The 25,394-nt window shown below is 45.4% G+C and overlaps 1 protein-coding gene across 4 annotated transcripts in view; it reads left to right on the top strand.

Annotated features, from left to right (window-relative positions):
• The first annotated feature begins 8,128 nt into the window (after window positions 1-8,128).
• Window positions 8,129-25,394, top strand: part of STAP1 (signal transducing adaptor family member 1) — a 73,813-nt gene continuing 56,547 nt past the window's right edge. For all 4 annotated transcript variants that reach the window (XR_014471638.1, XM_083176274.1, XM_083176265.1 and 1 more), the window contains exon 1: window positions 8,129-8,306. Coding sequence is in view for 3 of the 4 variants with exons in the window: in XM_083176274.1 (XP_083032400.1) it covers window positions 8,196-8,306 (111 nt within the window). In the remaining variant the exon portion in view is untranslated. The remainder of the gene's footprint in view (window positions 8,307-25,394) is intronic.

The following is a 25,394-nucleotide window of genomic DNA, read 5'->3' as shown; positions in this document are numbered from 1 at the left end:
AATATGGGGAATAATATATAATAAAAAATAATAATTAAAGAATCAGATAGATAAAAACAAATAAATTGTTATATCTGGACCGGAGGCTGAATTGATGGATTGAATGTTAGAACCAGTTCCATTGAATGAAGGGGTGTAACAGTGATTGAGGGAAATCAAGAGGCCCACTGGGCTGATAGTTACCACACGATGTCTCAGATGGTCTAATCCCAGATGTGATTATGAGGGTGTCCTCAATTGATTGCGGTGGTGGGGCCACAATGGGCAATGACCCGATGATGACGGGGGCTAAGGTTGTATATAGCCAGGTATTTCCCACTTTGCTAGAGGTCCCAATTTTGCGGCTGATGAAAAGCAGGTGTCCTCAAGGTTGGTAAACTTGGATGGCAAATGATGTAAGTGGCCAACCTCAATTCCTGCACTCGCTGTACACAAGATGTCTGGCTGGGATGATGACCGATGGTTGATAATTGGTGGTATCAGGCTGAGAGAGCGTGGGTGACAAGATGGCGATAGTGTTCCAGATTGGCTGGGGAAGCAGGGAGATTCAATGGGTATAGTTGATCCGGTCCAGAGGTACTCCAAGAAAGTCGTGCTCCTGATTGGCCGCTAGGCGGCCAATAGAATTCATTCTGAGGAGAGGCGCCGAGTATGAAATATCTCAGCATCTCTCCTCAGTGCGATGCGGAGACTGTGGGGACCGGCGACAGCTTGAACATTACCTGGATTACGGCTGACCAAGAGAAGACTTCTTCAGCACAGGACCAGATGAGTAGGATTTCCTTCCACAGCTCCAACATGGATTTCTTCGGACCCGGACATCGCCATGGACCTGGAGGACGACACGGACCGCCGACATGGACCTGGAGGACGACACGGACCGCCGACATGGACCTGGAGGACGACACAGGACACCAGGACAGAGGGCTACCTACGGGATCAAGAAAGGTAAGTATCAGTATGTGTGTAATGTATGTATTCAACTTTTATTTTCATTGTGTCAGTGTGTGTTTATTGTACTATTTTTTTAACTGTGGAACTACAAGTGCCAGCGGGCCCTTTAATGCCCAGCAGGCTGGGACTTGTGGTTCTCCAAGTCCCAGCTTGCTGGGGAGGCTTGCTGGCACTTGTCGTGCCACAGTAAAAAACAATAGTTTCATCTTTTTTTTTACACTTGAATCAGCCCGATGCCCACCGCCCAGGGGCATCGGGGACAGTACCAGGCTTCAGCCTGGTCAGGTAAGTCCTGGAGGGGGGGGACCCCTTCATTGGGGGGGTCCCCACTCCCCCAGGGCCCCTGGCCAGGCTGACTGGTCGGTAGGGATGAATGCTTTGGCCGGGGGGACTTGTATAAAAAGTCTCCCCCCGGCTGTGGCATTACCCTGCTGGCTGGTTTTGCCTGGGGCTGGTTCTTAAAATACGGGGGACCCCTAGTCATTTTGTCCCCCGTATTTTGGGAACCAGCCCCAGAGCAGGAGCCTGGGGCTGGTTGTTAAAAATCGGGGAACCCCTATTTGTCGGGTTCCCTGATTTTTAATTACCGGCTCCAGGCTCCGTCAGCCTGGTGCTGGTTTCGGCTGTGGGGGGGACCCCACGCTGTTTTTTTTTTATTATTATTTATTTTTCTATTTTTTTTTACACTCTGCAGCCTGCACGGATCTGACTGATCCGTGCAGACTGCTAGAAACATTTGTATTAGCGGCCGTATATATGGCCAGCTAATACGAATGGTTACACCATCGGAGGGTTACAAAGCAGTCGTATATGACTGCTTTGTAATTTCCCCTCCGGAACACGACTTTGCATACGACTGAAACAGTCGTATGCAGCCGTAGGGGAAATACCAATACGAAAAACTAGGTTTTTCATATTGGTAAATTTCCCCCTAAACGTTTATATACCTTTTCATCAAACCAGCGCCACCAATATTAAGGGCCCCGCATTCCAATACTTCAAGAGTAGTGGTTCTCAAACTGGCAGCCCAACACAGATTTTTTCCCCCTTCTTCCAGCTCTGAGTAAGTCTTTACTGACTCAGCACTGCAATGGCCGTGGGAAGAAGGAGGCCATTGATGATGTCAGCGGCCGGGGAACGCCTGCGTTTTTTGGGACTCTCCTATAAAACACTGCTTTTTCGTCCCCAAACGCCCGCAGGGAGTCAATCACCCCACGGGCAGCCTGTGATGGATAGCCATTACAGGCTTCCTTTGGACGAATGGCTCGTGCATGCGGGCATTAACGCATGCACAGTCATTCGATAATCGTCCATGCTGCGATTAGATCGGAATCAGGCCCCAAGTGTGAGAGTATTTGCTCTAGATAAACACCTCTCTACAGCAGTTATTCATTTTATGCCCCATAAAAGTGCCCTAGTTCATTTTATGAACCATAGTAGTTCCTTAGTTTTTGTAGAGCTGACAGTGCACTTTATGCCACAAAGTACCCCCAATTCACATTATTATATAGTGTCTCAGCTCTTATTATGCCACCTTACAGTGCCTCCTGTTCATAATGTGCTGCATTACAGTGACTCAGTTCATATTATATAAATGATAGTGCCCTCCACTTTACAATTAGCAGATCAGATATGACACATTACAGTGCCCTCCAATTTATATTGTGTTACATGTCTCTTGCCTCCAGTTCATATTGTGCTACATTGCCGTGCCCTCTTAGCATTATAACATCCACCACACACTCCTCTCACTGAAAATGTAATGGCACACACTTCAGGGTGGGCAATGGATCAGACCCAATTGCTAAGCAGGAAAATCTGGGAAATGCAACATTATGGGCAGTATTCAATGAGAATAATTCTCAGTGCATGGCGAGAGATTTTTTCTCTCGCCATGCACTCGCCCTGTTCCGGAGGGCTCGCTGCCACTCCTGCTCCCACTATTCAATGTGGTTAAGACTCGCCGCCACTCGCGGCGAGTCTTAACCCCTGCAGCGGACGAGCGTCCGTGGCAGGGAGCTGGCAGGGAGCCGGGGACGGTGGCAGACAGGGAGATTAAAGTCTCCCTGGCTGCCCCAGAACATATGTGGAGGGCCTATAGCCAGCGGGGGACCGTGTATTCACTGCACCCGATCGTGCATATGTAATGATCGGATGCAGTGAATATATGAATATCTAATGAGCGGCTCGAGAGCTCCGGCCCCCTGCTGGCTGCTCTGTGTAAACAAATAAAAAAAAATATTTTTTTTTTTTTTATTAAATATATATTCATGTGCTATAAGCACATGAATAAAAATAACATGGCCCTTCACAGAAAAAAATCCTGATTTTTTTACACCAAAATTTAAAAAAAAAACCTTTTAGTTTAAAAGTTCACATTCCAGTTCTCCATGAAAAGATGGAGAATTGCTACACGGAGAGACACGGCGAAAATCACTTAAAAAGATGCCGAAAATATCACATTGAATAGGGTGGTTCACTTTTGGAGAGCAAAATGCTCCTTCCAACGCGAAAATAGCACAAACTCGCCATAAAACAAGGCAAATTTTTCTCATTGAATACTGGCCTATGACTTTGGTCCAGGTTTCACTAAGCTTCTGGGCTCCATAGCAATTGCACCCCCTTGCATGCACTATAGTTATTCTCATGCTTAGTTTCATACTTGTCTGCTCCTCAGCCTAGTGGCAACGTGAGGGGTGTGGTGCAGCAGAAGTGGGTGGCGCAGGGGCATAATGGGTCAATTGTGTCATCCTTTCCACACTGTCGTTATAAAATGCAATGATTACTGGCATTGTAAATGTGGCATGATGATGTGACTCAGTGTGAATCAGATAGCCCTCTTTACTCAGGAAATGGTCAGTACTGGGCAACCACTGGGAGTCTTAACTATTTTTCCTGACATCCAGGAGAACCATGTGTGATTTAGGAACCTCCCAGCATTCCTAGAGAGTAGGCAAGTGTGCTTTATTTTTACTCTGCAATTTTGATTTTAAACTGTCCTAACTCAAATCTAAACCCGTCTGAACCTTTCACAGTTCTTCTGCCCAACCTGCTGCGCAATATTGTTTTGACTAGCTGTACAGTTTCTTGCTTCTTTTTCTTTTTTGCTTTGCCACAACTCAGAATCAGCCCATGATAATCCTTTAGTCAGGTACTGAACTCATGACCTCGGGACTTCCTTGTCTCCTCATGTTTACCACTGCTACTATACATGTAGGTCTTAAATCATAATTTTTTTTAATTGCGTCTTTATTTAATTTTCAATATCAAAAACAAGACAAACAAATACATATCGGTACAAAAATATTATCAAAATTACACAGTTCAGAGGTTGGACATATCTTTTGTACCACATACAAATACACAAAACATACAAAGACAAATTCACAGCTCAACACCCCAACCTTCCACCTGAGAAACTTCTCCTACTCATCCTCGGATGTTTTCCCTGACCTATTGCACACAGCCCATTCTCCACCCCCGGCCCCGCCTCTGCTCGTTGAGCCCCTTCTTTACCCAGAGTTCCTACTTATTGGGATCCTGCTCTGTCTTAGTGGAATACTCAGCTAACTATGCAGCCTTCAGGGCTTTTTACCTTCCCTTGGCCATCGGGGCTATACTTTATTTGACCCATAGAGACCAGCCATCAGGATCAGACAAAAAAAACAAAAACTAATTATCTGGTGTATGATAGGGTTACTAGGCCCCATTCTGTGTAAGAGAGGAGATCTCTCCTCATTCGTGCCTCTTTACCTATGTTATCTACTTACTTAAATAAGAACAATAAAAAAGTGCTTGTACATTTAACCTCACGCTATTGTTAACTCTATGGTTAGCTGACTTGTTCCAATGGCCCCAAATGCCCTGGTATTTAGCAATCGAGCCCCTGGATGCATGTACAAATTTCTCGTGTTCACTGGTCTGATTTACCAGGTTAACCCATTCTCCATGGAGCGGTCCCAGAGGGGACATCCATCGACGTGCTATTATTACCTTCGCTAAGGCCGCTAGGTTCTTAGCCAACTGCTTCACTTCCCGGGTTAATTGTCCCTTCCGCCCAGATCCCTAGGACCAGATTTAATTTATTTAGGGTATTTCGCGAGACACCAATCCGAACCAAAGTTTTAATTATTTCGTCCCAGAACCTACTAACCACCTTGCAACTCCACAGCAGGTGGTCAAGTGTGGCCGCCCCTTCTCCACATTTTGGACAGCTATCTGACACTACTCCGGCATATTTTTTCATTCTGACAGGCGTTACATAGGTCCTATGTAGAATGTTAAATTGGACCTGTTGAGTCCGTATTAAATTAGTCGCCTGTCGTGGACCTGCCAGGGCCACCCTCCAGCCATTTTCATCCAACTGGGGGATGTCCTTGGTCCATTTTACTCGTAGGACACCTAATTCCTCAGATTGAGTATGTGAATGTAGGTAATGATACATTTTGGACAGGCACTTGCCCTTCGCTAGTTGTTTAATGAAGATTTTACAGGGAGCCTCCATCACCTCCCACCGGGCGGACTTTCCTCCTAAGGTCATAGCACTCCTTACTTGAAGGTATCTGAAGAAAACTTCCTTTGGTATGCTAAACTCTGCCTGCAGCTGGGAGAATGATTTCAGCACCCCTTCCTGACACCATTGGCCTATTGTACTAATACCATAGGAGTTCCATACTTTGATTTCCTCTTCGCTCGGAGATGCTCGGAGAGAAGAAGCAGGTGGGTGGTGAATGGGACAGAACCATGCAAATTGCACCAATGGAGAAACCGCCATGATTGGATAACATATGTATACGGATGGGGCTAAAATTCCGCAATTTGCATATCATCACTTCATTAAGCCCTGCCCCTTCTCAGAGGCCATAGATTCTCAGTATTTATCTCCTCATCCTGCCCACTTCACTAGGAACAGGGCTGAATGCTGGAAGAGTGCCCACTCTTCCGGGGGAGCAGGGGACTACCTGAAAAATCTGGTATCTCCCGCTGAAACCGAATAGCTAAGTAGTCCATCTGTCCAGATAACATTGTGATAGGTAATACTCTGGACAGAGTTGATTTTGCATTCAATGCCGGACCAGGCTTCTCTGTACTGGCCCCACCCTCAAATCTGTGACATCATGACATTACACCAAGGGAGTTAAGCCACCAGCACTGGGAAGTAGCGCTGGACATGTACCGTGGGGCAGGGACGGTGAAACTCCAAGGGCCCTGCAACCGCTTGCACATCCCTAATTACAGCCCTGATTGCATTCATTATACTCTAATATTGGTTTTAAAGAATGGCCAAAATCCATTTGTATAATGTTTCTTCTGTCCTGTCCAGAAGGGAAAATAAAGGGTGATCATGGAATTAGAAGGTTGATCTCAAGGGTGCAAAACAATAATGCGGTCATAGAAACAACACTTATTGCATTTGTACACACCTTCTCTGCGAACACTGCATACTATGGTACACTGGAGCATCTCTGCATTAAGATATGGAATACCCATGAGGCAGTCTATATTGTAGGGTAGGATCTTGCCAGATCTTGCCATCTATTTCTAACTATGTGACTGTCAGGGCCCTACAATTTAATGTAATACTTTGAAATAAAACGTTCCTTATGAGCTGTCAGAGCTTAGGGGCAGGGTCAGAAGGGTTCTAGCAAATTCTGATTGTGCCCCTTGTTAGCACCTAAACGGTTAAAGGCACACTTGCCTACCCTGCCGGAGAAGCAGGATTCTCCCAAAAATCAGGCCACCCCCAGAAAGGTGGACAAGTCCTTTGCAATACCTGCAGCCCCCCACAACCCCCTCCTTGGTGGGGATCCATGGGATTCCTGTTGAATCACATCATTGTGGCCCAGACCCCCTCCTGCCTTGCAATGCCTGTAATACCGGCATTGTGCATCGGTGCATGGCCAGGATGATGTGATCACGTGACGGCTACCTCATGTGAGACCTGCCCAGCCTCCTATTTGCATCACACTGGCTACCCCTGTCCCCTGCTTTGCTGAGCTAGCTGTCCTCTCCCGGGGAGGGCAGCCAGAAGTTGGCAACCGTGGTTGAGGGCAGTGTGAAGATACTGGTCCTTATGCTATAATGACCAGCAGGGGCTGTTATTGTTGCTGCATTCTCTGTATTACATAGAAACATAGAATTTGATGGCAGATAAAAACCATTTGGCCCATCTAGTCTGCCCCTTTTTTATTTATTTGTAAGGTTATTCATATGCCTATCCCAAGCATGTTTAAATTGTTCTACTGTCTTAGCCTCTACCACCTCTGATAGGAGGCTATTCCACTTATCCACTACTCTTTCTGTGAAGTAATTTTTTCTAACGTTTCCCCTGAACCTACTTCCCTCCAGTTTCAGTGCATGTCCTCGTGTTCTATTACTTATTTTCCTTTGAAGAAAAGTTCCCTCCTGTACTGTTAAAACCGTATTGTCTCAGCCTTAACCACAGGCTGAGTACTAGGGTACCTATGTTGCTGTAAGCAAGGTGTACTTAGAACTGCATACATTTGGGTTTACAACGGCACTAACTGAGTAGAGCTGCACACAATGGGGTCCCATTTACGATGGTGGTGGTCTGTGCATGCGGGTATATGCGCATGTGCAGACCTCCTGTACGAACGCTTATGGCAAAAATCACACTAACCGAGGTGTTCGCATGGGTAAAGGAAGGAGGAGGTCATCAGGGGAACGCCCAATGTTTTTTGGGCATCCCCATGAAAAGGCTGGGCGTTCCCCTGGTAACGCAGGCGTGGCGTTGCCTGCTTGTGGCAGGTGGCTGACATCACATGACATCAGCCCCTGCCCCGTCTTCAGCAATGACTTTTATTTCCGAAGGGAAGAAAGATCATTTGATGGTTGATTCGTCTGCCCTGTGGCTGCATGCAAGGGGATGTGTTCTCCTACAGTGGCGGCACGTGCGGCGGAGGGGTGGGTGTTCCGCGCTGACCTGTTCGCTAGGCTGTGAGTTATTTTATCCCCTGTACTAAGAACTACAACAACTAAGAAAGCGGAACCTCCTGCGCTCATAGAGAACCACCCAAGTCCTGGAAAGTTCTCCAACTTGTTACACTGATGAAAGAGATGGAATTTGGCATTTTCCTCCTCCCAGCAGATATGGGTTGGGCGAAGCTACAGCATTCAGCTTTTTTTTTTTTGTCTGGACTTCCTTCTACACAAACACACTGTGCCTCATACTCTCAGGACGACGAGAGCTGAGTAAGGTTAAGGTGAACAAACACTGAACCATGGCAGCTGCCGAACCCGCACCAAGAAGGATTTATCAGCAAAGGTCTAAGCTAACATCACTGCCTTTATACTATGAGGGATTCCTATGGATTAAACGAGCCAGGAGCACGGTAAGCATATGACAGTATGCAGGGTTTCTATGCACAGGTGTTCAGTGCGTTATGTCATAGTGAGCACAGGTAGACTTGTGGCAGAAGGGAGGCTGTTTACTTTTGGCACTGGTCTATTTGTCAGAGACAGTTACAGTATATTTGAAGTAAATGTTTCTAATTTACTCAATTGGGTAAAAAAAAAAAAACACAGGAAATTGATATTTTTTTTCTTACTTTTAATGTTTTTTTTTAGTTATTATAAAGTTAGGTACAGAGCAGTAGAGTGATAAAGTGGAGAGAGCTACCAGACAATCAGCTCCTAACTGTAAAGTTACAGCCTAGGTTTAAAAACTCACAGATAGGAGTGGATTGGCTGGTGCGTTATCCCCGGCTACTTTATCACTTCACCAGGCTTAATAAACCTGCCCCACAGTCTGTGCTATTGTTTGGGTCAAACTGCCAAACTGGATGATTTTTTTTGCCGAAGGAAAGTCTCAATATCTGCGCAAAACATAGTGTATATATATATATATATATATTTTTTTTTTTTACTTTTTGCATATGCCTGCCAACAAGGATGCTGATGTAAACAGAATATGTTGAAGGAAATATGGAAAGATTGACCCGTTGGCATATATATTCAGTCAAGTCTGATCGATCAGATAATTGAAGGCATGCAGTGCTGGAATGTAATGTCAACATGATGAACTAATATTATAAAGTGGTTGTTGGCTTTCAGAATTATGCAACATTACAGTGTTTACATTCTGAATATAGACAATATGACGGTATATGGGGTTTAGGCTACTAAGTGAAGAAAACGTCATTCTTGTTTTATTTGTCTGTCTGTCTATCATGTCTTATAAGAGAGATAAAGTACCAACCAGTCAACTCCTAATTTTCATTTTTAAAAACTGGGTCACTGGGTCAGTTTGAAGATCATTGGTAAGGAACGGGACATGCCGCACCAAAGGAGATCACACCACCTATTCACTGATCACCAGCAGCAGTGACCATCGGCTCCCCCACCTGCGCACCCCCCCCCTAATGGTCAGCGAGACAGTCACCAATTAGCAGGAATGTTCCGCTGTAATCGGGTCTGTTGGGAGGTATGGGTTAGTACTTCTAGTATCTCTTTCCAAGCCTTGATACTGTATATATCCCCATGCATTAGAGATCCCAAGAGAGTTTCACTCTGCCAGACCTTTGATCTATGATTATACAATAATAACTTTTGCTAGTTAGAAATCTCAGTGTTAATGGACTGGGGGCCTAATTTGGCATGGATCACTAATCTGAGAATTTACAGTTGAATGTGAGCATGTTCGCGCAGGGCAGCGATGTTGTGCGACTGCGCATATGCATAGTCAGTTATGCGCATGTGCAGACGCTGTGCACGAGCGGCCACGGCGAATCGTTCACTCACACACAACAGTTCGGCTGGGGGCATGGGGTTTTGGGCCTGGTGATTCGCCCATGAAAACGCTGGGCGTTCCCATGGTAACTCCCCAATGACGTGGGTGCGGGGGGCTGGCAGCTGACATCAGCGTATGTCAGCTGCCCGCCTGCTTCCCATACAGGCACTCACAGATGTAAGACACAAAAGAGGTGTCTTCGATTGCGAGCACTTGAATAATCATTCGATGGTTGGCGACCATCAAATGATTTTGTGCCCGGACGCAAGGCTGCGAATGGATGATTATGCAAATCAACCATTTGCATGCCTGTGGGGAATTGCGCCGCGCAAGGGGGAGAAGGTGGCGACAGGTGGACTCGCAAGGCTGCGAAATTCGCAGCCTTGCCAGTGAACCAGAATAAGGCCTTTTGCCTCCTGTGCAAATCTGAGTAGATCTGAGGCTGCAATTAATCTACGACTGAAGCTGAACGAGGCCAACGCTGATGTCAAGGACATGCCTGCATTTGTATGACCCCGAAAACAGCAGGTTTCCACCCAGAAATGCCGGCTTCCTGTCAGTCAGGCTCCGGTTACATTGTGTTTGTGATCCATACTCATTTTCAGTCCCTAATTCTCCTCTTACCTTTGCAATGCATACAGTATGCATGCGCATTCGTTCAATAACTGCTCGATTTGCAAATTCATTAATTAGCAATTCATGCTGAATTAGGCTCAGAATGAACTGCAGAATTGTGTCCTGCAATGCTGTTAGTCGTAGGTGGAAGAGCTGCAGGGAGAGCTGTATTGATGCAGATCCCTACTCACCAGAGGTTAAGAAGTGTGTGTGGGGGAAACAAGGTGGGTACTTGTGTATTTTGGCGGCGCCCATCGCATCGTATACCATAACGCATGCGATGGTATGCGATGCGACGCGATGTCGTTGGTTAGTGTACGATGGCATACAATTTTCAAATTGTATGCCATTGTACATGGCATACAATGCCATACGATGCGATGCGATTAAACATTGTATAAGCACCCTAATGGGTGCTTATACAATGTTAAGCACCCTAATGGGTGCATACAATGTTAAATGCACCCCCACGCCACCCACCCCCCACTATAAACGTGAACCCGAACCGTGGCGAGCGCAGCGCGCCCGCGAGGGGCGGCGGTACGCGTCCTATGACCTTTTCATACCCCCACTATCCACGTCGGCGTGGAGATGAGAATAGATTAGCCCGAAGCGTGGCGAGCACAGCACCCTTTAGGGTGCTTATACGATTTTTAATCGTATAGGGGGTCAAAATCGCGTCGCATCGCATGTTATCGGGTACATGGCATGCGATGCGATACGTTCATCGTACGATGTACATCGGGGGCGCCGCTATAATACACAAGTACCACAAGGTGGAATGGAGTTCCACCACCTGCAATGGTGAGGCGGAACTAGTACAACCTCCACCTTGGCCATGCACTTTAATTTGAACAGAAAACCACTTTAAGCCCTGCTGCTCATTATGGCTGATCAAACAGCTAGGATAAGAGATGGGTGGCTATAGCTCTTGAACGGATCAAACATTTTTATCCATTCATGTGCTCTCTCCCCTATTTACATACAACAGTTCAAAGAACTTGGAATAAGTTGTACAGTTCTCTGGGACAGAATATTACACTACCAGGTGTTCGCTATGGTACTCACTTGCTGCAGCCACTTTCCTTATCCTTACTTGCTTTGGAGGGATACATAAAGAGAAGATGCAGTAGATAGGTCACCGGTAATTAGGTCTACAGTCAATAGGTCAACCACTATTGGTCAACAGGCAAAAGGTCGGCACCTGGTAAAGGTTGACGTGCATTAGGTTGACATGGTCAAAAGGCAAACAAGCAATAGGTCGACATGACTTTTTCACATATTTTTTTCGAAAAAATGTGGTTTTTCATACTTTCCAAGTGGCCAAAGACCTCTGGGCCAGATGCACTAAGCTTCAAAAGTGATAAAATGGAGAGTGATAAACAGCCAGCCAATCAGCTCCTGCCTGAGATTTTTCAAACACAGTCTGTGACATGGCATGTAGGAGCTGATTGGCTGGCTGTTTATCACTCTCCATTTTATCACTTTTGAAGCTTAGAGAATCTGGCCCTGTACAGTGAGATTATAATAATGTGCCAAGCAAAACCGGGCACCATGCCCAAAGCATGGCAAGCAAAGTGGTACACTTATACAGTGTTCATGTTGACTTTGTATAAATCATAAAAAAACTCATGTTGACATTTTCCATGTTGGCCTATTGTTTGTGTTGACATTTTGACCATGTCAACTTAATGTATGTCGACCCTTTTCATTTGTGCACCTTTTTTCCTGTGGACCAATAGAGGTCGACTTATTGACTGTCGACCTCATTACTGTCGACCCTATGACCATTGCACGGCTAACTAGAAAAGGTTGTATAAAGGCAATACACCTTTTTTGTTTTCATTTTTTATTATTTTCATTGTGTATTATCCATTTACAATCAGATAATTTAAGACATGTGGGGGAAATACATTTTCAGTTGACAATTGTTTTAAAAGACTACAGAGTACTTAATATATATTTTCAGTCAAACGTATACAAAGTTCAAGACCTTGGGCCTTATTTTGGTTCATTCTTTCTGACAAAATCCTTCTTAGATGGGCAAAACCATGTGCACTGCGGGTGGGGCAGATGTAACATGTGCTGAGAGAATTAGATTCGGGTGGAGTTTTACTTCAAAGTGCGATCTATATTGCAGTGTAAAAATAAAGCAGTCAGTATTTTCCCTGCACAGAAACAAAATAACTCCCAAATCTAATTCTCTCTGTACAAGTTACATCTGCCCCACCTGTAGTGCACATGGTTTTGTCCATCTAAGAAGGAATTTGCCAGATTGAATTAACCAGAATAACCCCCTGAGTTAAGCTGTGTACACATGGGGGCGATAGGGGCTAAACTCGCTGGAAATATGGTCGCTGGTGACCATATAGCCAGCGATTGGAGTGCGCGCTCCTGTTTTTAGCCCCCTTATGATCGCTGGTCGCAGGAGCTTGCTCCTGCGACCAGCTGATTACCTCTATGGAGAAAATTTACACAACTGCGCTCAGCTTGTATGTTGTTCTAGACTAGTCACAGGTGCTGCTTGTCCCTTAAGGGTATCCCTTGTTGGTTGAAATACAAAAAGTTTTGGGGTGGGAAAGCGCTATCCTGTTTGTGTTTAGACTGTGAGTTATGTTGGTGTCGAAAAGAATTTGGAGAATAGCAAAGGAGGTGGGTAAAATAAATATAGGTTTATTAAATAAAATGAAATTAAATGAAAATGAAAGATGTTGCTTGTGCACCAGACTCTGGTGTTGTTGAGATATCTGGGTTGGGAGCCTAGATTACCCTAGGGGTAAATGGGTACCTAGGTTGGTATTAAGTGGTGTTTTAATTACACCTGTAGGGGGTCCCCAGAGTGGGGAATTCCTTTGACAAGTGTCACCAGTGGAGATTTCCCAAATGGGATTTGAGATAGTCTATGCTAGACTTCTTTAGCTACCGTAGGTCCTAACCCAGGATCTACGGTCTCTCTTGGTGATTTGTGCAAGGAAATGAGTCTGGGTGAAGGAGTTAAAGTTGGTGTGGTTCGCAGGGAGGTGCCTTATGGGCTTCGGGCGATTCGTGTGTGAACCCCCTTACAATCACATAGGTTATGGACACCTATGCATAGGTTCCAGAGATGGTCGCTGATGAAAAGGAGAAACTGAGCAATATATTGCTCAGCCATATATTGCTAGCAAAATATATGGCTGAGCAATATATCTCCCCCGTGTGTACGGGGCTTAATAGACATTCCAAGAAGAAGGAAATCTTATAGGAGACCATTGATTAAACCCAATCACAATGGTTATGAAGGAGATAGCTGTATATCATCACTTTGCTGTTGGGGGTTTAATGACGTAGATTCACAATGCATTTACAGTGGTGTCTGGATACAGTATCTGCTGATCACAGGAGTTGATGTAAAAAGTAGTGAAAAGAGCTGAGAACTGGAGCAATGGACAACTCATTCAGCATTCAGCAAGCATTTATCAAGCACACTCTATAAAATAATAGTAGAAGCTGATTGGTTGCTATGGACTTCTTAACTGGACAGTTTCTTCACTTCTATCACTGTTTGATCATGTTCGCCTACTCTCTGGGAATGGCTAGGGGGGCTCCCGAAAATTAGGTGGCACTATCTAGGCCCATTAGGGAAAGTAGGTAAGGCTCCCACAACTGCGCCCCCCCCTCCCCCCCCATATCCCACATACAGATGCTCACCCCCCTTTACATTCACTAAGACAGAACAAGGAGCCGGGGTGATGACACTATTCACATTAAATCACATCACGACATGCTCGCATGAGATATAGGGCCTTATTCTAGTTCACTCTTTCTGACAAATTCCTTCTTAGATGGACAAAACCATGTGCACTGCAGGGGGGCAGATGTAAAATGTGCAGAGAGAATTAGATTTGGGTGAGTTATTTTGTTTCTGTGCAGGGTAAATACTGACTGCTTTATTTTTACACTGCAATATAGATCTCACTTTGAAGTAAAACGCCACCCAAATCTAATTCTCTCTGCACATGTTACATCTGCCCCACCTGCAGTGCATATGGTTTTGTCCATCTAAGAAGGATTTTGTCAGAAAGAGTGAACTAGAATAAGGCCCACAGTATTGTGAAAACAGCCTTATTGTGTTCAACCTATGTACACACACTTGTTTTGTCATGCTATGCATACCACAGCGCAGTAATTGTTATGGCTAGCTTGAAATGTGTTGTATCACATGCTCTAATAACCTTTCCAAAGGTTAGTTGGCAGCCTACTGGCCTACTCTTGTCAATTTGTGTTGTTTCAAGGTGGCAGCTCAGAAGCCAGAAAAACTCTTATCTAAACATGTTTATTGGTTACATCATCACAACCAAAGGAAAGAAAATAGCTTTTTTTTTTCAATCAGTATAATATCAATATAATATTCTCTATGATCACTGTAAAGGTGTCCATACACTAAGCGACTTCTCCCCTCAGAGAAATCGCATCCAATCCCCTGGGCATGGGACAGTGGCGTAACTAGCTTTTGGGCGCCCCCCGCCGTTAAAGGGAGGGCGCCCACCTACGCACCCCGCCGCACCACCCACCCACGCACCCCGCCGCACCAACCCCCACCCGCCCCGCCGCACCAACCCTCGCCCGCCCCGCCGCCCATGCAATCCCCCCGTCTTACCTGGCTACGCTCAGTATGCGCTGGTCCCGGCTCCCTTCTTCTGCTATGAGGACCACCACAAAATGTCTGCCCCCATGCATCAGACAGTTTCAGAGAACTATCTGCTACATGGGGGCGGACATTTTGTTGTGGTCCTCATAGCAGAAGAAGGGAGCCGGGACCAGCGCGTACTGAAGACTGACAGTTAAGACTGTGGGGGATGGCGGCGGGGCGGCAGGGTGTAACTATAGCACTGCAGCCCCCGGCGCCCGCACATGCACAGCGCCCCCCCCCCGCGGTCGCGGGGGCTGCGGTGCTATAGTTACGCCCCTGGCATGGGATGTATCACATACGATCCCCTTTCCCAGCTGGCAGGAGGAGGTGCAACCTCCAATTGCTATTTGGGATGATTTCTCTTCTCGGCCAGATCTGCTGGAATCGAGTGAAATCAGGCAAATATCACATAGTGTATGGGGGTCACCTTTATAGCTGAGAAACTAGTGAAATTTAAGGATCTTTTGTCATGAAAGACTCTGTTTTGTTAATTTACTTATTTGCCAGAGGAGTCAATGTAAAGTTGTAAAGTGCTCAAACTTCTGGGCAAGTCCAAACCATATGTCTTCTACATACTGGCTGTAGGTCTCCAGTGCAGATTCCAGTGAATTCCAAAACCCCACCTAGTGCAGACTTCCCCCATCCACCCTCTTTTTGCGAATTCCAAAAGTCGCAAGGGGCCAGGTCTTGACTCTACAGCAGATGACCAAGCTCCTGGATGCCATCATGGGCCAGAAAATCCCCCAATTTACTGGACTTGTGGGCAGCTGCATTGTCATGAAGGGGAAGGGCACCACGAGTTCTAGTTCTTGAATGACATCTGGACATGGTTTCCTCCACTTGCAGCAGGAACTTTTTGGCGTACCAGTCCCCAGCGATGGTGCACCTCTGTATGAATGAAAGGGTAGCTACACCACCATTTACAATGTGCTTGGCCCTAATGTGCTTACATCAGGATATCTGTGGTGGCGCACCTTCAATTGGGATCCAGTGGGTTGATTGTTGCTTGGTCTCACAGTCAAAACTGTAGATCCAGGATTCATCGCCACTGATGATCTCCCAGACAGATGTTCTTGCATTAGCTGATGGGGCACTCTCTTTTTCCACTTAGGGCCGTAAGAGAGCTTTCTCAGACACAGGTAATAAAATGGGTGTGGCCTATTCACGGAGTTGTGTGTATGTTTTTTTCTTTTGTGGGGCCAATGTGTGAGTTTTTTCTGTGGGGGTGTTAAAGTAGGTGTTTTTCTTTAGAAAACAAACTGAATCATTACAGCTTCTTTGCTCAAATTAATCCCTGGATCTCGGGACTGAGATTTTTTCAATCCTGAATCCAAAGGATTACAAATATAGGAAGGATTCCCTTAGTGAATTGAAATTTGTGTAATTGCCAACAGTCGTGAATTTAAGTATTCAAAATGGTGGTGGCTTACATAAAAGATGGTGTGATTTTATGGTAAAATCAGGTCGTTGTTTGGAATAATTGGAGCACAGTTGTGCTTGAGTTCATTTAGTGCCAGTGTTAAACACAAGCCCCATGTTTTCACTATGCAAAAAAAGACCTGGTGTAGTGCTTGCAGTGGTGAGCATTCCCAACATGCAAGGGTTACTGACCATTTTGGTAAATGCCTTTGATCATACTGTAATACTAGTTCAAGTTGCTCATTTCTCATGCATGTTGTTTATCTTATGATAGTAAAAAAGGAAACAAGCTTTGAACAATGCAGGTCATTCTGATTGACTCGTAAAGCTGTGAATTTCGCAGCTTTGCAAACCAACTAAATGCCGCCGCACCGCAAATGCCCCCCGCACACATGCGAATGGATGTTTTGCATAAACATCCAATCGTAGCCTTGCAGTCCCACATGCTGCCACAGTCTTTACAGTTAGCTGTGCTGCCTCATTCTATTGTGTTCAGGTGGCAACTCACCAGCATGGTTCACTAGAATCCTGCTGAATCTGTGCTGCTTCGTTCTGTTATGGCTTCAGGTGTCAACTAAACAACACAGTTCACTAAAATCCTGCTGAATCTGCGCTGCTTCGTTCTATTATGGCTTCAGGTGACAACTAAACAACACAGTTCACTAGAGTACTGCTGAATCTGCAGTAAAGTTCTCAGCAAATGTTTTCTGTCCCCACTTGGGGAGCATAGTATGACTAAATCAAATACTGTCAGAACCCTTCCATCAGACACATTCAAGTAAACCCGGCAAAGAATAACTGTGTGATCAGAGGCGTTAGTTCATCCCAATCATCAGGAGGCAAATTGGAGTTTGGTGTCCCCCTTTTTAAAAAAAAAGAGAAAACCATTATTGTTTTTATATTTTTTATTTCACTTAGCCGGCACAGCAAACTCTCGGATGGCTTTTTGCCATGCCAGGATTTGCAGTGGATAGATCTGGCTGCTGCTTGGCGGCAGGGCCGGGCCACTAGAAAGGAGCCATCTCAGCTGAGTATTCATTACAATCTCTGCACAGCAAAAACGCCGTCCATAAGTATTTGCAATGCGACTAATATAAAATAGGCCTCTGTGTCTACCAGACTCTACAGTGAATTGACAAGGCTCCAGCTACGCTGTGTGCGAATTACCAGTGGGTCAGTGTCAGACATCGGATTGGAGTTGGAGATTCCAAAGGCTGCACTCAAAATGTATCGGATCCTAAGCCCTTGCTGGTCTGGCATGCGATATAAGGAATGCAAAAGGACTGCATATTGTATGATGTATTATATGCGATGCTGCCACCCGGGAAGCCGGGCAGGTCAAGAGAATTTTATGTGACTACTCCCTCCGAGAAGTCACATATGTTTATGGTCACCTTTAGGATGAGATTTGACTGGGTTTGGTAAAGAAGAGGATCTTGAGAGCCCATTTGAAGTTTCTTAGAGAATTCCAGAGAAAGGGAACAGCATGTGAAAAATCTTAAAGGTAGGATTGGGAGGAAGTAATGAGTAGTGAAGACATAGATATAGTCTATAATATAAAGTGAGATTTTTCGTATTCGTATTCTTAATACGAATGAATACGATTGCATGCAGCTGTTTTAGCCGTATGCAAATTCTTATTCCATATGGGAATTTACAAAGCAGTCGAATACGACTGCTTTGTAATCCCCGATGTCGTATTCATTCGTATGAATTCATATTAGCGGCCGTATATATGGCCGCTAATACAAATTCGTATAGGAAGTCTGCCCGGATCAGTCAAATCCGTGCAGGCTGCAGTGTGTAAAAAAAATAGAGAAGTAAATAAATTTTAAAAAACTGTATGGGGGTCCCCCCCACGGCCGTAACCAGCACCAGGCTGAAAGAGCTGGGAATGGTTGTAAAAAATCAGGAAACCACCGACATAGGGGTTCCCTGTATTTTTTAAAACCAGCCCCAGGATCGCTGGACCCTGGACCCAGGATCAGCGGACCCCCGGACCCAGGATCACCGGACCCACTGCTACCTACGGGCTCAAGAAAGGTAAGTATCAGTATGTGTGGGCTTTGGAAGTAATAAAGTTTTATTTTTGATGTGTGTCAGTGTGTTTTGGTTTTTTACTATTTCTATTACTGTGGAACTACAAGTGCCAGCAGGCCCTTTAATGCCCTGCATGCAGGGGAGGCTTGCTGGGACTCATAGTTCCACAGTTTTAGACAATGGTTTATAATTCTATTTTTTTTACACTTTATCAGCCCGATGGCCACCACTCCAGGGCCACTGGGCACAGCACCAGGCTGACCGGTCAGAGGGATGAATGCTTTGGCCGGGGGGTCTTGTATAAAAAGCCTCCCCCCGGCTGTGACATTACCCTGCTGGCTGGTTGGGCCTGGGGCTGGTGTTAAAAAATACAGGGAGCCCCTATGTCGGTGGTTTTCTGATTTTTTAAAACGAGCCCCAGCTCTTTCAGCCTGGTTCTAGTTATGGCCGTGGGGGGGACCCCACGCCGTTTTTTATTTATTAATTTATTTATACCTTTTTTTACACTGCATGGATCAGTCAGCCAAATACGCCTGGAAAATGAAGCGTATTTTCCAAGTATATTTGGCCGGCAATTAGCAGGCGTATCCCACTAATGGCCGATAATTACAGAGGAATCACCATTCGTATTCTGTCGATGGCGTATACATTCGTATTTGTTAATATATTTGTTAATATTTGTTAATACAAATACGAATGTGCCATAAATACGAATACAAATGGACGTATATTCGGGATAGTAAATCCCAAAAATATGAATACCTATCGAGTGGCGGAACTAGTGGGTGGTGAGCCCAGGTGCAAAATATTTTGTGCCCCCCTCCTCAACCCCAACCCAATTCCTAATATGCAACACAGCGGTGGGTGACAAGGAGGTTCAGAGGGTGACAGGGAAAAACAACGGGTGACAGGAAGAGGGTGACAAGAGCAGTGGGCCCGGTGCACTGTACCTGTTGCACCAATGGTAGTTCCACATCTGGTTGTATCACACATAGAGCAAATGTTGTACAGTAGGAAATGTTGCTGTCCTTGGCATACAGAGCAGCTCTGTTCCATCTCTCATACTGCATGTTGTGTGGTCTAGTAATATCGGATTATGGGCCTAATTCAGCATGGGTCGCTATTCCGAGAATTTGCTGTTGACTGCGAATAGATAGATGCCGCCCAGACAAAGTAACCGACCTGTGCAAACTTGAAAGCGAATTGCAAATGGATCGCTAATCACAATCCCTTTGCAAATCCATACTGAAATCCAAAAACATAGAAGAGACTTTGCCATATGTGCAAATCTGAGTATAAGTCTGTGGATTCCACTAAACTTCGTCTCTGACATCGTTTCATTTAAGGTATTTGCCTGTGAGTTGTACTGTGCCAACATTTGTAACATTTATGGGCACTGGTGCATGGGAAAAAAAGGAGCAGTAACTAATTGCCATCAATATTGTGTTTACTTCAGTTTTCCATACCTCCCAATATGACCCTCTCTAATGCTGGCCACACATCAGACCAACTTTCATCCATCCATCCATCTAGTTGGTTGGATGGAATAAAAATTGGTACTGGATGGGAGAAAATGACAAAGAGCAAGTTGCTCACAAATCCAGTAAAATGGACAGAAACATTCAGGGAAATTATTTAAATCAAACAGATACAACTACATTACTTTGTCTGAGCGGTTTTGTCTGTTTCCAGATTTTAGGAGCAAATTACTGAATTACAAATTATATTTGCTCCCATCCAGTACCAGATTTGTATTCCATCCAAGCAACTAGTTGGATGAAAGTTGGTCTGATGTGTGGCCAGCATAAGAGGGACACAATGCTCTGTTTCTGGACTTCCCTCTTAATGCATGATTGCCGTCACCTGCATTAAACAGGTTAATGGGGAAGAAAGTTGTTTCACCACAGGTGATGGTAATCATAAATTAAGAGGGAAGTCCAGACAGAGAGCATTGTGTCCCTCCTGTAGAGGGTCATGTTGGGAGGTATGTGGCTGCTATGCACTATTTTTAGCAATGTTGCCACTAAAATCAACTAGTAGTCACCATTACGTCTATTTATCTTATGTTCAAAGCTAATTGTAGAGAAAAACAACAGAAATAACTTAGCATTGAACAATTAAGCAGGAATAGGGAGGAAACTGGAAAATTATCAGTGTGGATTGTAAAATTGTCTCTGCCAAAACCCAGGTTCAGAGTCTGTTTGTTCTAGAACTCCATGGCATTACACTGAACAGTATCAGGGAAAATAGTCAGATACAGTAGGTCTCTACTGAAACAAAAAAATAAGCTGAACTTTTCCTGATCACTGTGCCAACATGACTAATGGGGAAATTGTGTTATGTGTTTGGTGTGGTTCAATATAAACACACGTTGTGATAATCTAATTCATTTATTTTCAGCGTTTAGAAAGACCATATGGATAGTTGCTATACTTCACTAAAACAGTGCATACCTCACAAAATGGCCCATTCCAAGAGGGACATCACCTGTGTTGAACAGAGAAATTGATAATAAAGGTGTTTCACCACAGGTGATGGCAATCATACAGCAAAAGAGCATTTTGGGTCATGTTTCTTTGTAGAAATAAGGGGTCCATTTATCATCTATCGCATTTAAAATGCGATCTGGGTGGAATGTTACCGTCCTGGATCGCATTGTAAAATGCGATCCTAGCGCTGGGATGTATCATCCCATAAGCGCAGGGACAGAGGTCCAAAAGGAGCCCATCCCTGCGATGCGCTCAGCTGGAAGCCGGGGGGTCTGTGCATGCGCAGTTAGCGCTGACCCCCCCGCCGACCCCGCTGACTGCACTGCCCCGACAGCAGTGCGGTTAGTAGCCCATAGACTACAATGGCCTCTTGACATCTCAGAATGGCGATAGGCCAGGGATGCGAACCGCTGCTGCCCTAAGTCACTTTAGTGCGCAGAACTCGGTCCTCAGGACCCCACACAGTTCATGTTTTACAGGTCTCCTCAAAGAATCAACAGTGAAAACAAATAGCTACACCTGTGGATCTTTTCAAATGTGTCAGTGAGTAATTAATGCACCTGTGCACCTGCCAGGTGACCTGAAAAACGTGAATTGTGTGGGGTCCTGAGGACCGAGTTTTAGAACCACTGGTTTTGTGAACCTGGCTGCTCTGCCCCACAAGATTAATGAAGGGATTTTAACAAATAGAAAGCTCCAGGCTATTTTACATTGTTCCCAATCAGCAACCAGCTAAACAGTCTTTACAATAGATACTTTGTAACTCCTTACACGTAGCTGTATTACTTTGAACAATTGAATTACTATTAGTCCATTAAAGTCTCTGCTTCGATTCCACTGCAAAAGTCTATTATAACTTGTAAACATTGGGTAATAATTATAATGCAGGCTTTAAAAGTTCAATACAGGGCACAGGACAATACGTTATTGTCTAGTGCAGTGATTCTCAAACTGTGGGTCCTGACCCCAAAGTGGGTCCCGACCTTCTTAGCATGGGGTCGCGACTCCATGTTGCTGACAATCAGGCTGATGACTTTTCTAAATTTAAGTCAAAGAGTCAAGGAGTCTGAACAATCTGTTGAGCTGTCTGTTATCTTAGACATCAGTTTGTACCTCTACAATGCTGCCATGTATGTGATGTCCTGCCCCCTAGAGCTATATTATCCTGCTCGAGACAGGGGACAGGCAGTCCGATGGCAGAGGAGGATCAGAGAAGAGCTCCTGAAGAACAAGCCCTGGGAGGTGGCGGCCATGCTAAAAGGACGCCGCACCCAGGTGAAGAAAGACTGCATAAGCCCTAGGGGGGAGGGGCCTCCCTGGGTGAAGAAAGAAGAAGGAGTTTAATAAAATATTTTAAAACCTGTGTTTGTGTTTTTATTTTAAGCTTTTCTTTACAGGGGGACTATAGGTACCAGTGGGTCTTTAATGCCCCATATGCCGGTACCTGTGGTTCTCCCAAGTACAAGCATGTAAAGTAGGCTTGCAGGGACCTGTAGTCCTACTGTATAGGACAATATTACTGTTTTAAATCAACTATCAACCCTGCACCCACCACTTAGGGGTTTGGGGGATAGCCCCGGGCTTCAGTCCAGGCCTGGGGTGCCCTGGAGAGGGGGGACCCACCTCCCCAAAAACACCTGGCATGTGCTGACTGTAAGACCCAGAGGGAGATCCACCAACCTGCCCCCTAACTCTGTTGCCTCTGAACTGTGGGTCAGTGTGGGAACTAGGCTTTGCCTATAACAGCCGCATTCGAAGGAGCTGGTTAGGCCTTCTCCAATCCCGATGCCGCCAGGTCTTGAGGAGGAACAACGGAACCACGGAGATGGTCAGACAGCAAGAGGACTAACTAACCCCAGAATGGGCAGGCCAGAGAACCCCTCTTAAAGAGACTATATGCAACAATGCACAGTGGTGGTGAATATGCAAATACAAATACAACAATGCACAAGGGATGGAATATGAATAATGACAAATGCAACAATGCACAGACGATGGTATATAAGTAAATGATATAGGCAACAATGCACAGAAGATGGTACCAAAACGCAAACAACCACTGTCCCAAATCCTTGCACAACAAGGGACCAAGCCCACCGTGCCGATACCCAGTAAAGGATAGAGATATAAAAGGAGGCAAGAGGGCAGAAGGAATAAGGCAAGGAAAAAACTCCAAACTTATCTCAAGCTGAGACTGGAACTCTGGAGCAACAGCTGAGGAACCGCGGGAACCAGGAACACCACTAGGATGAAGCTGAGGCAGGGTCCAAGAAGCTATAACTGGCGTCTGTTCCCAGCAGACGCCGGCTATTTATTAAAAAACCGCCGCCCCTCTGGCTGATGACATCAGCCATACTTCGGAGCGCTGCCGGGCGGAAGTTCGGGGACGTTGCCTAGCAACACCCCGCCGCCCGGCTTCAGGAGATGATGGGGCGGAAGCTTGGGGTGTTGCCTGGCAATGTCCCGGGGCTCCCTCGGAGCGCTACACCCGCTGCCCGTCCCGGATCTGCCAGCCACAGGAGAGGATCCGGGACAGTGGTGGCTAACACTGACTAGTTACTTATTTTGTCCCTCTATTTTGGGAACCAGGGCCGGCTCAAGAGCCTGGTGCTGGTCCTTAGAATACTGGGGACCCCCACTCACTTTGTTCCCCTGTATTTTGGGTACCAGGACCGATCCAAGAGCCCGGTGCTGGTTTCTTGAATATAGGGGGACCTTATTTAATTATTTTTCCTGGTATTCCAGAAACCAGGACTGGCTCAGAGAGCCCGGTCTGTTCATGCTTGTGGGAGGACCCCATGCCCTTTTTTTTTACATTATTTATTAATTTATTTATCTATTATAGACAAATAAGACACTCCCCCAGACTTTATTCCAACCCATTATTTAAATTGTAATACTTTTTTATTACCCTGAATTCACCTAAACACTTTCTGTGAGAGATTTTAAATCTCTCATGCTGAATCTACCATTATGTATTTCTGGCACAAATCTCTCTGTGTGTAGGGCCCTTAAGAGTTTCTGCATGTTTAACTTGGTATAAATGAGAGCTATCTAGTAATCTGTTACCTGGGTTAATGAAAATAACTAAGGGGGTTATTCTAGTTCATTCTTTCTGACAAAATCCTTCTTAGATGGACAAAACCATGTGCACTGCGGGTGGGGCAGATGTAACTTGTGCAGAGAGAATTAGATTTGGGTGGGGTTTTTCTTCAAAGTGAGATCTATATTGCAGTGTAAAATAAAGCAGTCAGTATTTTCCCTGCACAGAAACAAAATAACTCACCCAAATCTAATTCTATCTGCACATGTTACATCTGCCCCCCTGCAGTGCACATGGTTTAGTCCATCTAAGAAGAATTTTGCCAGAAAGAAAGAACTAGAATAACCCCCTAAATTATCTTTTCCGCAACAATATTTATAGTCAAAGCAGTCCCATACACACTGGGCGACTTTGAGCTGAAAGTCGCTCAAAACAGCAGGTTTGAGTGTGTATGCCCCGGCGGGTTGGGATCATTTGGTCTATTGCATTATGGTAGAAAGTCATTAGGTCGAATCCATTAGGTCGACATGCTAAAAGGTCGACATGATTCTAGGTCGACATGGGAAAAGGTCGACATGATTCTAGGTCGAAAGGTCATTAGTTCGACAGGTCATTAGTTCGACAAGGTCATTAGTTCGACATTGTCTATGTCGACATTCACAAGGTCGACATGGGGTTTTTCACTGTTTTTTTACCTGAATGTGAACACAGTCGACATGGACACAGTTTAAAGTGCACTGCATCCCCTCGCATCGCTCGCTGCGCTCGCTATGCGTCGGGCACGGTGCCTCGCTACGCTCGGCACACTATTTTATTCTCCCACCACGCCCTAGTGGATGGTAGGGCATGAAATACCGCCTGTCGGCACATGTTGGCTCAAAAAACAGTGAAAAACTCCATGTCGACCTTGTGAATGTCGACATAGACAATGTCGAACTAATGACCTTGTCGAACTAATGACCTGTCGAACTAATGACCTTTCGAACTAGAATCATGTCGACCTTTTCCCATGTCGACCTAGAGTCATGTCGACCTTTAAGCATGTCGACCTAATGGATTCGACCTAATGACTGTCGACCATAATGCAGTAGACCAAATGACCGCATCCCGCCCCGGCCATGAGCGGTGAACTGTGCTGCGTGCTCCTGCAACATCGCCGGGAAAGCCACTCATCTGCTGGTCATACCAGCAGATGAGCGGCTTTGAGGACAGCTTTGCATACACCGTCCTCTCTCCCTCCGTCGGCGTCGGGCAGGGGGAATGCGATCATCGCTGTCCATACACACTGGGCATAGTCGCCCAGTGTGTTTGGACCTTAATATAAATCACTGATGCTCTTTGTAGAATGAATTCACTTTAGTGAACCTGTCTGCTCTGTCTCATGAGATAATGAATGGGTTTCAATGTATATAAAGC

Source organism: Crinia signifera, chromosome 1, assembly GCF_055691185.1.
Source record: "Crinia signifera chromosome 1, ASM5569118v1, whole genome shotgun sequence".
Classification (NCBI taxonomy): Eukaryota; Metazoa; Chordata; class Amphibia; order Anura; family Myobatrachidae; genus Crinia; species Crinia signifera.
This window is presented reverse-complemented; position numbering and strand designations above follow the sequence as displayed.